This window comes from Thermoascus crustaceus (assembly GCF_041956765.1).
Source record: "Thermoascus crustaceus strain CBS 181.67 unplaced genomic scaffold VTN00scaffold_2, whole genome shotgun sequence".
Lineage (NCBI taxonomy): Eukaryota > Fungi > Ascomycota > Eurotiomycetes > Eurotiales > Thermoascaceae > Thermoascus > Thermoascus crustaceus.
The window spans coordinates 1687169-1700957 of NW_027192528.1; the positions used below are offsets into that span (position 1 = coordinate 1687169).

General features: G+C 49.0%; 6 protein-coding genes across 6 annotated transcripts; 3 read left to right on the forward strand and 3 right to left on the reverse strand.

The window, feature by feature from the left end:
* Positions 1-1131: 1131 nt before the first annotated feature.
* Positions 1132-2579, forward strand: VTN00DRAFT_4132 (uncharacterized protein; the record flags this gene model as incomplete). The annotated part of the gene is made up of 4 exons (XM_069430527.1): positions 1132-1250; positions 1365-1506; positions 1581-2134; positions 2225-2579. 4 exons carry the CDS (start codon positions 1132-1134, stop codon positions 2577-2579), a joined length of 1170 nt encoding a protein of 389 aa, XP_069289653.1.
* A 925-nt stretch (positions 2580-3504) lies between these two features.
* Positions 3505-4772, reverse strand: VTN00DRAFT_4133 (uncharacterized protein; the record flags this gene model as incomplete). The annotated part of the gene is made up of 2 exons (XM_069430528.1): positions 3505-4437; positions 4728-4772. The coding sequence occupies 2 exons, from the start codon at positions 4770-4772 to the stop codon at positions 3505-3507; spliced, it is 978 nt and encodes a 325-aa protein (XP_069289654.1).
* Positions 4773-6027: 1255 nt separating this feature from the next.
* VTN00DRAFT_4134 (uncharacterized protein) lies at positions 6028-6384 on the forward strand (the record flags this gene model as incomplete). The annotated part of the gene is made up of 2 exons (XM_069430529.1): positions 6028-6140; positions 6189-6384. 2 exons carry the CDS (start codon positions 6028-6030, stop codon positions 6382-6384), a joined length of 309 nt encoding a protein of 102 aa, XP_069289655.1.
* Positions 6385-7918: 1534 nt separating this feature from the next.
* Positions 7919-9638, reverse strand: VTN00DRAFT_4135 (uncharacterized protein; the record flags this gene model as incomplete). Its single annotated transcript, XM_069430530.1, has 7 exons — positions 7919-8138; positions 8190-8344; positions 8423-8593; positions 8649-8777; positions 8828-8986; positions 9282-9434; positions 9495-9638. 7 exons carry the CDS (start codon positions 9636-9638, stop codon positions 7919-7921), a joined length of 1131 nt encoding a protein of 376 aa, XP_069289656.1.
* Positions 9639-9974: 336 nt separating this feature from the next.
* Positions 9975-12798, forward strand: VTN00DRAFT_4136 (uncharacterized protein; the record flags this gene model as incomplete). The annotated part of the gene is made up of 8 exons (XM_069430531.1): positions 9975-10119; positions 10181-10287; positions 10337-10465; positions 10521-11014; positions 11064-11158; positions 11210-11918; positions 11972-12479; positions 12550-12798. The coding sequence occupies 8 exons, from the start codon at positions 9975-9977 to the stop codon at positions 12796-12798; spliced, it is 2436 nt and encodes an 811-aa protein (XP_069289657.1).
* Positions 12799-12849: 51 nt separating this feature from the next.
* VTN00DRAFT_4137 (uncharacterized protein) lies at positions 12850-13501 on the reverse strand (the record flags this gene model as incomplete). Its single annotated transcript, XM_069430532.1, has 3 exons — positions 12850-13062; positions 13138-13418; positions 13468-13501. The coding sequence occupies 3 exons, from the start codon at positions 13499-13501 to the stop codon at positions 12850-12852; spliced, it is 528 nt and encodes a 175-aa protein (XP_069289658.1).
* Between the last annotated feature and the right edge of the window lie 288 nt (positions 13502-13789).

Genomic DNA, 13789 nt, shown 5'->3' on the forward strand with positions numbered 1-13789 from the left:
TCTCTTTCCATTACAAATGGCTGCATTTTGAGCTCATTACGTTCCATACCCATTTCGTCTGCTGCATCTCTCCTATTTTGGATCAGATCATTTCTTCTATCTGTCTTTGCCTTGCGTACTTCCTGAAGTACATTAACACATACGCCGTCGGTGACTGGACCTGTCCAGTCAAGGTATCCAAGGCCTGTTTCCTGTCCAGGCATTGGGATGCTCAGGCGGTTCCGAAGTATATTTTCGGTTCATCATCAGTGGAGCTCACATTCCCCTGGTATCGATATTTATTGTTTTATCAGTACATTGCCGTGCAAGCTCTGACACAATCCTCATCAGGGTTCTTCCTGCATCTGGGATTTATTTTGTACATATTGGCATATGGATAATAGAAAATCTAGGACACTATTCTTAACTAGGGGCCAAACAACACCTTCACATAAGATTCGAAAGTGATCCAGACGCTATGCTGAGTGTGAACGAAGCAAAAATCTGATGTCATCGTGCTTCTCGATTGTGAAGCTTGATTCGCTCTGCTCGACGCGGCCGGCCATGCACCGTTGGCTCGTGAAGTGAAGATCAAGCGTAGATAAGTGGCTGCGGCAGCCAGCCGAGCTCACTACAGCCGCTACACCTCCCCGCGCCATTCCCTATGCAGAAGCTGTACGGTTCACGTTGGCGTCGATCGGCTCTTGGGGTGTTTGTTAGCAGTGTATAATAGGTGAGTCTAGACTGACAAGAAAAGATGCGCGGTCGAGGAGGGGCGGATCACGCCAGAACAGCGCTTTTCCTTTCCCCGCCTGGTCTATGCATGACCTGTTAGTTTGGTTCTGTTATCTCCCCTAACCTTGCAAAAACATCGCGACGCGGTGTGCGTCCCTCTCCTGAATTTGCCTTTTTCTTTTTTGCTTTCTCTTCTTTGCCGACTTGAGATAGCTGTCTCTGCGGTCCGCAGTTCTTGTTATTGTACAGTATTGTATATTTACAACGTTCTACTATATCTTGTGTCTTTACATCCATAAGAAACGTGAACTTATCAGTCTCACCGCTTAACCCCACTACCTCCACGGTCAACAGCACCCCGTGCTGTCTGGCTCTCGTCAGCCAGAGCAACATTATTATTATCAGGCTTGAAGCATCATGACCTTACTTCCACACAGCCGCCAGGACACGGGGTACAGCACCTTCTCCAACGGGGGTCATCACGAGCGGAGAACCACCCACCCGCTGCTGCTGTCGAGTCGGCAGAAACCGAGAAGGTATATACTCCCCTCTACTTGCTCAGTAGTACTTTACTATCAGTAGCATTGCGGTTATTTCCTGCGTTGCTGTGCTCTGGCTAACTTCCAATTCACCGTTGGGTACCTATACAGATGGCCTCTCGTTTTCCGATTCATCAAAGGAGCTGTCCACGGCGCTATTATCGTACCGGTGGTTTGCCATGCGCTGTTCACGGCCTTGGTCGTGTACCTGGATACCAATGTCTTGGAGAGCGTTGGGTTGCCTTCGACGATCGTAAGAAACCTCTCATAAACACCTCTGATCATACATCGTACAGTACATACTAACGAACGTGAATCTGTATATAGATCCCCTCCCTCTCCATCGTCGTCGGTCTGATGCTCGTCTTCCGGAACCAAACCTCCTACAACCGCTTCTGGGATGGCCGCAACAGCCTGAACACCATGAACACCTCCATCCGCAACCTCGTCCGCACCATCCTCACCAACAGCTACACCACCGCGACGCCCATGACCCCCGCGGAGCGGGCCGACATCGAGCGCACCGTCCGCATCCTCATGGCCATCCCCTTCGCCGTGAAGAACCACCTCCGCGCTGAATGGGGCGCGGCGTGGACGCTCGGGGCGGCCGTGGGCAACGACGTGACGGACAACGGGGGGTCGGTGTTCAACATCGACTACGCGAGTCTCTTGCCGGAGGGATTGGAGGGCCATGAGGGTGATGGACTGGGACTGCCGCTGCAGTTGACGTTCTTTGTGGATGGGTTCATCAAGAGGGGGGTCGACCGGGGGTGGTTTCATGCCCCCGGGGCGAGCCAGATGCAGGCGCAGCTGAATACGTTGATCGATGCGTACGGACGGATGGAGACGATCAAGTTGACCCCGATTCCGGTTGCTCATTTGTAAGCCCCCCTCCCTTCCCCTCTGCTCATCTCAAATTTCCAAAAAAAGGAATATGTATCTTGTATACTAACAGTGTAATGGGAATATAGGATCCACCAAAAACAAGTCCTCGCCCTCTTCTGCTGCGTCCTCCCCTTCGCCATGGTCGACGAGCTCGGTTGGTGGGCCGTCCCCATCGTCACCCTCGTCATCTTCACCCTGTACGGCATCGAAGGGATCGGCTCCCAGCTCGAAGACCCCTTCGGCTACGACCGCAACGACATCAAGATGGACGCCATCGCGGGCGACATGAAGACCGAGATGGACGTCATCCTGGCCGAGTGGAGGAGGACCATGGATGCGGCGGGGGTTTCGGCGATCACCGTTGAGATTGAGCCCGAGCCAAGCGAAGGGGAGACGAAGAAGTTCGAGCCGGGGGAGATGTTTTTGAGGGCGCGGCGGTGAGGTGAGATCAGCCGAAGTTAACGCAACGCAACGGAATGAGAACGAGCACGAAACGGGTCGAAGGACTATATTCCGTAAAACGAAAGAATTGAACGAGTCAATCAATCAACACGGACGCGACACGATATGATGATCGGAAACCTGCAAAGACCTACAGTTTCGGATCCCATGCCTTGCTCTGCCTTGCCCTTTTCCACCGGAGACGAATCCAATCCGATAAAAAGAGAAGACAAGTATCCCCATTCTCTATGTATCCCTACGACGATCTCAGAATGGAGCCCAGTCAGAACAATCATGTATATATATATCACCAGCGGAGTCCTTATTTTTTTCATGTTTACATTGACATAAGTCTCATGTATGTACATTTTACGTTTTTGTCTATTGATGGAAAGACGAAGCAACTCAGTTTGGCTTGAGATAAAGGGAATCGAGAATTTTAGTGTGAAGCTTACAGAAGCCATAATTCATAATTCTCGCTACCTAAGCTTTATGCTAACACACACTCGATGCAATCCAGTGATAAATGAAACGACCAACCCGTTGAGAGCTGCTATACGTACAGTACAGACACAATGGTAGAAACTTGCAGGTATGCCGTCGCAATATCAAACCTTACCATGGCTTCCTGGACAACTTTCCCATTATTTGAGCTTGTGTTACGCGACAACAAATAGAACAGATAATATTCGATTTCAGATAACCACCGAACGCCTACCTAGTATCTAGAGAAAGAACTCAACAGTGTCCTTCTCCAGTTTATCGAAGAAATAAACATGTAAAGCAGGGTATGATATGTCTGGAACGAAATCAACCGAAAAATGACTTGTGAAACATGAGACGGCCAGATAAACGAAACTTTAGGTAAGAACGAGGAGGCTGAGGAACGAATGAATCATTATTCAAATCGGTCAAAGTTCTTTTTTCAATCCTCCTCGTCTATCAGACTGAGGCTGCAGCCGCCTTCGCAGCCGCCTTCGCAGCCGCTGCTCTCGCTTCCCGCGTGGGAGTTCGAGTGATGCTTAGGCGACTTCCTGGGACGACCTTCTAGACCAGAGTCCCTGTTTCGCGATCGCTTCTTGCTAGGGGACGTGGATGTCGAGCCATTGCTGTTTGCACATTCCGTGACTGGCGTCGTAGGGCTTGGATTCTTGCCAGACCCCCCACTCTTATGCTGGTGGCCTACGTGCTCTGGGCTTTTGCTAGCCTTGTTGTGAACGCGGACGTCTGGCGAAGAAAGAACACGAGGGTCAACATTCTCCTGATGGACTCTGTCCCTCCAAGTAACGTCCATCTGGTTTGGATGCTCTCCATCTGACTCCTGGACAATCATTATCGGACGCTCCCTTGTTCCCAAGCCTGGAACGATCAACCTCTTATTCCCCTGAAGCCCAGGAGGACGTCGAGGAGGCTTATGAGTTGGCGATTCAGGCTCAGGCTCAGTCTCACTGTTGGAGGAATCACCACGTTGTTGCATCTTTCTCCCATCTTTCCCCTTATCACGACCGATCGGCATCCCTCTCAACAGACGCCTATTCCTCTTGGCCGCTTTGGCTTTGGCATTCTTGATCTGGTCCGCGGTTTCCTCCAGCTTGTGGATCTCCTCTCTGACTTCGTTCAGGGCGTCGAGGAGCCACCGTTCACTCCAGCCGAACTGTCTTCCGTGGACAGTTTTGGTGCCATGCTCACACCAGAACTCGTACGCAGCTTGTATGTTCCAGTAGTTCCTGTGGTCTCTGAGCTGGACCTCCCACAGATTCTGGAGCTGGAAGAATTGTTTGACTAGGTAGAGGAATTTGAGTTTCAGCTCACCGGTCAGCTGGGCTGGGTAGCTGAAGGGGAAATCGATCTCTAGCAACTACTCAAGAGAAAGAGAGTGATCAGCATAGCTGCTAAAACAAGGAGAAGGAGATATAGAAAATGGTAGCAAGTGAACGGGAGCTAGGGTGTTTGCGATAGAGGAGTAATAAACGATGAGCTTGACGAGTTATCAACGTCAAATAGTTGTCCGTTTCAGCAATGGAGGTAAACACGCGAGGTAAAACGCTTGTCAGGATATCACATTCTAAGGAACGAATCAACGAGGCACAGAAATGCCTCTGCAGAGATCCAAAACCGCTCAGCAGGATGGGAATGAATCACACTTACATAGAAGATGGGATCGCCATCCTCGTTCAACCTGACTTTGTTCATGGTGGACTTGTTATTCTAGGCAGCACGCTCGCGTATCTCTCGTAGATTTGTCGAATTCTTCTTCTCCTCCTTGGGGAGGAGCTCGTTTTCCTGGGTGATCTTGTCTCTGTACCTCAAAGTGTCAAGTCGGAGCGGTTTGCATGCAACCTGTGGTGAGGAAGTCCAAAGCCTCCTCCTATAACAGACCTCCAAAGGCAGCGCGGGGAGCCTAACACAGGGAAAGCTCCCGTCCAGTGAATGAACCAGGAAAGCGCAGGGCCTTCCCGCCCGTCTGCGAGGAAGGCGTTCGTTGGAAGATCCCGTCACGTTTGGTGAGTTCCGTCAGGTGCGTTTAGATTCGACAAATTCGAACAAAAGCAAGAATGCTCCTTGTCATAATGGTATGATGAGCTGGGACAACAAATCTTGAATGCGGGGAAGCTGAAGGAAGCATGGTTCAAGAAATGTAGTTCTCTCGTTACCGCATTCACCCTAAAGCGTCCCAGGGAATCCACGAGCCTTGGATGCGGATATGATTGTTTCGCTCCCAAGGAAACCGTCTACGGCTCCCAGGAACCCAGACGTTGACTAGGTATCATAGGGAACATAGTTCTCGCTTACATGCACTGAGGTTATTCACTGAGGACGAAGATTTTTTTTGGGTCATTATCGTATCTCATTGCATATATTATCACGACCTCGTGGTCAGACAAGAATAATAGGACGTGATATAATAAAATCCTACCGAAGACGCCAGTTATCACTAGGAATCACAAGAATGGAAGAGGAACGCTAAGACAAATGCTGCAAAGAAAAACAGAGCTAACTCCATGTTCATCCATGATGCCAACAGAAACCGTCCAAGAAGAAAAGAGTAGATAAGGAAGTGAGACGAGTATCGGTGGCTCGGATAGGTGAACAAGACACGGGATGTCTATTTAAAGAAGGGATGATAGAATCCAGGATCGTCAGATTGCCTTGAGAGTCGAAGATCGTACGAGAGGCAAGTGAAGATAGCCGTACTAAAGGCGGAGGTCTCTGGATGGAGGAGATGATAGGTCAAGCCAGACGCGTCGGAGAGAGAAGTAGAGGTATGGTCGGAGAGAAAGTAGACGCGTAGAACAGCCATGGACTCTTGAGAAAAGGGAGATGAAGACAGCCAGCCTCGTGGGGGGTAGATCTCTGAAAGGAAGAAAGCGGTGCGTGCTAGGGAGAGAAGTAGAGGTGTAGTCGGGGAGAAGATAGACGCACAGCAAGGGCTTATATCCCAATACAGATGAAGATAGCCGGCAAGACTTCACGGTCCGGTCCTGTCATCAGTTATTCGACCAAGGTCTCGAGCGAGTCGCTCAGCATCTGCGAACTGGGCCGCGTTCCCTATTGCAAAAAGTCAGTACAAGTACGATGATACTGGATGAAATGCTATCACATACACAGCCGAAAGATCTCATTGTCCTCCCTGACCTCCCGGTACCAGTCCTGCTTCCGTCTCTCCCACTTTGTAACATATAAGAGTCCATCGGAGGATAGAACCCCACGCCATAACCGTAGTCGATGGCGGGGTTCGTATACGTCCAGCCAGGCGGGAGATTGTCCTCAGAAAGATTTTCCGGGATTGGCCATGGCGGAGTAACATGTGACTGTTCGAAGTGAATGGTCAGTGAATCTGCATCAAAAGGCAGACAGACTAGATGGTATTTTCAAAGGGTAACTAGATGCAGAGCGACAAATTTGGGGAGTTTGCTTATTGAAACAGAACACATAACGGCTTGTGACCCTAATCACTGGCAGTCACATAATGGGAGAAACAGAAACCCGAATAAGCAGAAGAACCGTAAATGTCATTAGATACCCTTGCATTTGGAATCAATGGACATATATACATGTCCGGGGGAGAGTTCGGTCGGAAAACCGGCCCCTGCGCAGGGGCGGGTGCGGCGGCGGCGGCGACGGGGCCAGCAGGGGCCGTGGGAGGAAACACAGGCACTGGGGAGGGGGTGGGGGCGGCAACAAGAATAAAACTAGGACAACGAACGGCTGCCTCTGGCTATTGGTAAAAGCCATTTCTGATGATTCTCTCGCGTCAGGGACTAAGCTTTAGGAGATGATGTGGAGAGAGTCGAAAGGAGATCAAGGACGCGGATTCTCAAAGAGGGGAATCAGAGGACTCAGGAGACGTAAGGCCAGGAGAATAGGCGATAGTGGGCGGGTCGACACGAAGATTTTGGAGAGGCTGAAGGTTGGAGTTGAAGGTAAGATCGAAAGTGAGAAGGGAACACAGAAGGAAGGCGGGAGATAGCAGAAAGTAAGAAAAGACGAGACGACGCGAGGGGACAGGAGGACGTTCGAGGTTCAAAATATAAGACACCGAAGGTGTGAAGAAGGAAGTAGAGGATCGAAAGTAGGGAATAGAAGGAGGAGAAGGGGATTGACTAGGTGAAGTGATAAACACAACAGGGTGTAGCAGGGAACGGGATTCGTATGATGAAGGTTGGAGGAGCTCTGTTCAGAAGCCTGGGCCAAGAGAGGGGAGTAGAAGTGGATTTTATAACGTGGGAGCTGCGCGGAGACGTCATCAAGTAAAGCGAGATCGCCAGCTTTGGTTAGACAGCTCTGGTGGTCGAGTCACAAGAACTTTTTCTGAGATGTAAAGGTGCTGAGGGAGGGTGAGATAGAGTGTGATGGACTTGGGAGGACGCTGGTGAGTTATAGACTGACTTCCATCATTCAAGCAACAAAATCCTGTCAACATGCACCGTCAAGCCTTCCAGCAAGCAATAAAGGAAGAGGAGCAAAGGGAAAAAGACGAGGTAGGTATAAACACATTGAGGAAACATGTCATGGTAACTTACCTATGTACATAGGGGGGAGGCTCCATGGAAACTCCATGGAGCCTCCCAATCCTCCTCCCGCGCCCCAAGCAATCGACCTAGGTTTGCCCGCTATTGGGGCAGAACCAGGTATAAAATATATATAAAAAAGAAGATATGCCTAGATATAACTAGGCATAGTTATATAAAGAGGTTATCACCCTCTTCCCGCGTCGCGAAGCGGGGAGGAAACACAGGGTTGCCCACTAGCGGGGCTGCACCTGGAATAAAATATATAAAAAAAACTTGCCTAGATATACCTAGGCATACATCGAGAGGATTATATAATCAAGCTGCTCACAAGGGGGCTTCGACTTCCCCTATAATGTCGTCGATAATCGTCTCTGGGCTAACACCCATCAGGAGCCGGGACACCACGATTGGATTGCTGCCGTACTGCAAGCTGCGATCGTTTTCTGCACTAGCAACGATTATTCGATGTCGATATACTTTCTTCGCTGCCAAAGCCACAATCGACGGGGTCAGGTAGTCTATGCCGTGTAACGGAGCGAGACATCTATCCACTTGTAAGTGCATTGGACTAGGAACAACAATATGAACCACTAACTTTGAGAGCCGGAAGAGGTGAAAGGTCGCTTTGGCAGATACACCTCCGGCAACAGCACGATTGAGCCTGAGAAACACAACGATATCCTGAAGATAGCGAGTTACTTCTGCGCAGACGGTGACGTTGTCGCTGAGCTGCTGGAACTTCGTTATGGCCTGTCATACCCGTTAGAGAAAGTTACGATTGGATAATCCTAATATCATGGGAGACCGGGATCCAGCGAAAGTGGTTACCTCTTCGTCTATCTTGTGCCTCATGGCAAGTCTTTTCTGCGACTTGGTGTCCGACTTTCGGATGACGGATGAAATTGATGCACGATCATCAGAAAGCCATTTGTCATCTTCTTCTAGGTTTGGGTAGCCATCCTGAGGATCGTGAACGTGCGAGATGAAAATATGGTCATTCTATACAACATAAGCATGACATTATGACTTTCTAGTCTGCTCGAGGAACACGAACCAGGTGTTTGTTTAAAGACAAGGGTCGAAGGTCATTATCGTTTGATGCTACAACGGGTATAAAGAGGAAAGCCTTGGGCGTGCTGTGAACCGCTGTCTTGGTAAATATCCGCTTCGAACGCAAAATCTGCTCATGCTAGGTTAGAAACTTATCAATGAAAAAGAGTGGTTATCATATACCTCCAGGACGTGAATCTGAACGTGCTCGTCGGTACGATTGAAATTTTTCGCAATGACGACGTTGGCAACCCTTTTATCATCAAGGTAATTGCCTTTCATACCAGACCTGGAGTACTCTCTGGACTCTTGAATACTCCGAAACGAAGGATAGTCACTGGACTAATGTTTTCGTTAGTTACTATGCAAGAACAATGGGATAGAAAAAGGCCAACGAATAAGAAAAGACATGGAAACTTCTTGGAAAGAGAACATAAGTGCTTCATATAAGCAACCTCAATATTCATGGCTACCTGGTCCACGTAAACACAAAAGGTTGCCGAGTATGAACACAGAATAGCCGGAAAATGTGTGAAGAGACACGATAAGGGAGCGGTCATCTTCGATAATTCCGAGAAGTATAAAAAGGATAAAAAAGGGAAAAATAACAAGTTGATTCGAACAGGAGAAGACATACCAAGTCAGGTACACCACGTGTGCCGATCGATGATCCATGGTGGTCAACCCTTCTGGCATCTGAGACGAGCATCCCATTGCCAAAGTTGTCAAGAGAAGTTTCAGAAGAGCAGTCCAGGATAACACAGGAGAGATTAAAGGTGTTCAGACAGATCTATACACGACGTTGTGAGCCATCCTGGACAACTTCAAGAGGAACACAACAAGGCAGTACCAGTGCCAGTTCCTTAGCAACGTCATCGATAGCATCTTTCTTTGTTTCGATAAGGCAGTGTTCACGAGCGACAAGGGAGAGGAAAATAGCAAGCTCAAGATCAGACAGCTCTGGAACTAGATCAACGATATCTAGAGATTCCATCTTGTCTGTGATGTGTGAGTGCGAGGAAGAGAGAGCTAAGATGATGGCAATGTAACAGGAAGTTATTAAAGTTACTGCCAACAGTTATTAACGGCTACAATTGATTAGGTAGGCGGTGAGGTCAGGCGGTCGGCTATAACCGCCTAGTTTTGGCACTAACGTTATATACGGTTTAGCGCAGACAGGCGGTTAATGTTACGGACATGTGGAGCTCTCCCACAGGCAACATCACGGTGCTACTTTCTACTGATTCACAAGGGAGGACGGGACATGTCGACAGGATGATCAAGGAGTTAATGCGACTGCAAGTGCTTTGATGTGGAAACTGGATCATCAATGGCTCCTTCCAACCCTTTAGCTGATTGGGAGAGAGTGGGGGATAGATTCTACAGGAAGGTGCGGGTATACGATGCGATCTTTGATGAGGATCTAGAACTAGAGAACTTCATCATTGCTGGGGCCCCTTATGGAGGTGCTATTGGTATGGCTGGACAAGTACATTGTATATGACATCTAGGGTCGGTTGCTGATAATTCGATTAGCCCTGTATCGCGACGAGAGCAAGATATACAGATACCGCGATGCGCAGACTGCCAGGTCTAGTATTGACATTTACTCATGTTCAGGAAAACTTATCAGTCAAATAAACGTTGGTTGACTGCCTTTGTTGTGAAGTCTCAAAGGCTAATGTGTCACAGTGGGAGTATGGGTCCATTCGGGGACTCGGCTGGTCCGATGACGAAGAGCTCCTTGTTGTGACCGAGGACGGCACAGTACGACGCTATTTTGGCTTGCATGGAGACTTCTCTCCATTTTCTTTAGGAAATGTATGTCTGAGTATCTCTATTGTCGCTGTTGCAGCTAACTAATTTTCTATCACAGGGCGCCGAGGAGTACGGAGTTAGGGCCTGCCGGTTCTGGTCATCTGGCTTCGTCGCATTGCTTTCTAACAACCAGCTGATTGCTGTATCTCAGTATGATGAGCCTCGGCCGAAGTTGCTGGCAACCTGTCCCGAAGGAGAGGTTTCATCATGGTCATTAATACCTCCGGCTTATGCACTTTCCCGCTCTGTGGAAGTCTTGCTTGCAGTTGATAAGACAATTTATGTTGTTGATGCTACAGATGCAGAAGACAGAATGCTCCAGAATGGCCCATTCAAGCACGTGAGTGTCTCTCCAACTGGCCGATTTGTGGCTCTTTTCACGGGCGACGGGAAAGTCTGGGTCGTCAGCAGTGATTTCCAGAACAAATTTAGCGAATATGATTCCAAGGCTAAGACACCCCCTAAGACCGTTGAGTGGTGTGGGAACGATGCAGTTATTCTTGCATGGGAAGATGAGATCCATATTGTGGGGCCGAACGGTGCATCTTCCAAGTAAGAAATCCGGCAGCTATTTGATTCAAAGCGTTGCTAACAGATGCAGATATTTCTACGATGGTCGCGTCCATGTAATTCCAGACTTTGATGGGGTGCGGCTGATTACTAATGATGCATGCGAGTTTCTACACAAGGTCCCAGGTGAGTCCTGCTATCTTGAACCGAATCCTTCATTTTCGCTAATAGATTAAGATGTGACGGAGGAAGTTTTCCGACTTGGGTCTACATCTCCTGCATCAGTCCTTCTTGATGCGGTGGATCAACTGGAAAAGAAATCGCCAAAGGCGGATGAGAACATTCAAAGAATCCGGCCAAGCCTTCCCGAGGCCGTCGATACCTGCGTCAAAGCCGCTGGTCATGAGTTCGATCCATATTGGCAAAAGAAGCTCTTGAAGGCCGCGTCTTTTGGCAAATCAGTCCTAGAACTATACAACAGCGATGAGTTCGTGGAGATGACAGAGAAACTTCGAGTGTTGAAAGCAGTTCGGGACTATCAGATCGGTCTCCCAATGTCTTACGAACAGTACATGCGCCTGACTCCCGAGAAGCTTGTTGAACGTCTCGTAAATCGACACGAGTATCTACTTGCGATTCGAATATCTGAATACCTTCACATCCCGGCCGATAGGATATACGTCCATTGGGCCAGTCAAAAAGTGAAGCTCTCTACTGCCAACGATGATGCTGTCTGCAAACTCGTCGTGCAGAGACTGGAAGGAAAGCCGGGTATATCCTTTGAGTTGATCGCTCAATCTGCTTATGACGAGGGACGCACCCATCTAGCTACTCAGCTACTGAACCATGAACCGCGGGCGGGTAAGCAGGTGCCGTTGCTATTGACTATGGAGGAAGATGAAATAGCACTAGACAAGGCACTTGAGAGTGGGGATACTGATCTTGTGTATTATGTTCTTTTACATCTAAAGAAAAGCTTCCTCTGGCGAGCTTTTTTAGAATGATCAACAGCCGGCCCATGGCTTCGGCACTTGTGGAAACCTCTGCTAGAGAAGAGGATACCGATTTGCTCAAAGACCTCTACTACCAGGACGACCGGCCCATCGACGGTTCAAACATTCTGCTTGCAGAAGCCCTCGATCAGACCGATGTTAAAGGCAAAACAGACAAACTCCATCTGGCGTCGCGCTTGCTAGCGGACTCAAAGGATGCAGCCGTGTTATCGCAGCAAAAGTCGCTTTCTGAGGCTGCACAGCTGCTCAAAGTTCAAGAAGCCCTGGACAAGGATATCGCGGATGGCACTGAATATGTCGGATTGAGTGTTAATGAAACAGTCTACAGGCTGATCCAATCTGGCTATGGCAAAAGGGCACAGAAGGTGCAGAATGAATTTAAGATGCCTGAGAAGACATATTGGTGGGTAAGGCTGAGGGCATTGGTCGCCAAACGTGACTGGGGAGAGTTGGAAGAAATTGGCACAGCTAAGAAATCCCCAATAGGATGGGAGGTGAGCCGCTCTGGATGCTCATTCCCTGCTCTACCATTGTTGAAGTATATGCTGACATGTGAGGCAATAGCCTTTCTATAACGAAATATTAGGCGCTGGAAACACCAAGCTTGCCTCGATCTTTGTCCCCAAGTGCACTAATTTGCCAGTCGCTGACAGAATCGAAATGTGGGTTAAATGCGGAATGGTTGTCAAGGCTGCGGAAGAGGCTTTCAGAGCAAAAGATGTCAGTACCCTCGAGGTTCTCAGAACGAGGGCTTCAGGACCGGCGGTCAGTGAAATCGACCGGATGATCAACCAACTTAGACCGAAGAAGTAGCCAGCGAAATGTTAGTGCTCAGACAAGTTCATGCATAATGTTTATCCGCCTTCAGGTGATTTCATCGTCTTCGTCAGGTTCCGCATGTTCATCGGCCACTGGATTTTGTGCCACGGCAGAGAAAGCTGTTGAATGTGTAAGAGATTTCTCGGGCTCTGGGTGTAGCTCGCCATCGTCCATGACCTCATCTGGAGCCTGGCCGTCAGTCTCCACAGGATTCTCTGACACCTTGACTGGTTTTCTGTTTAGTTCTTCCCAAGCCGCCTTTTGAAGAATTAGCCCATGCCGACAAGCAGAATGACGCGCGACGGGTGCATAACAGCAAAGGGAGCCTCCAACCTTTCGCGCCTTCACTTTTTTCCCTTTCCCAACACTCTTGGCTACTTTTTTCTCTAACTGATCCATGACGACCTCTGCTCTCTCAATGCCCTTTTGCTGCCGTAGCTTTTGCGCTCGAGTTTTAGCCTTATTTTTCTTCTTCTTGGACACGCTGGCATTTGACTGCGCGGCGAGAGCTGAGAAATTGGAGGGCTCAGGTCGCGGAAGAGAGGTTAATGATTTGTCGAGGTCGACGGACGGTGATACAGCCCGCCTTGCGGCACGGGAATGTATTGACTTTGCTATGCAGAAATTAGAATGATGCCTCTTTCGTCTGCAGTAGATACTCACGTTGGCCCCCTTTCACTTTGGGTGTCTTCGCCATTTTTGCGAGTTGGTCAATTATCTGCGACAAACAACTTGTGGCTCCAAGCTTTGCTCGTATCGCCTATCGATAAAAGTTTTCCGGCTGCGGACAGCGACCTAGAGCGCAGCCGGCTGGCTTGCCCATCTAACCGCTAAGAGGCGAGTGGTACCTTCGATGTTCCCCAGAACCCGTCTCCTATGAAGGTCTCACAAGCAGGTAAATGTCGTGAATAGTTGATGGCTGACAATACCTGGAAGCTCTCATGATCCTCGAATCCTCACCTCTATCCGGCAGCCGTCTGCTTTT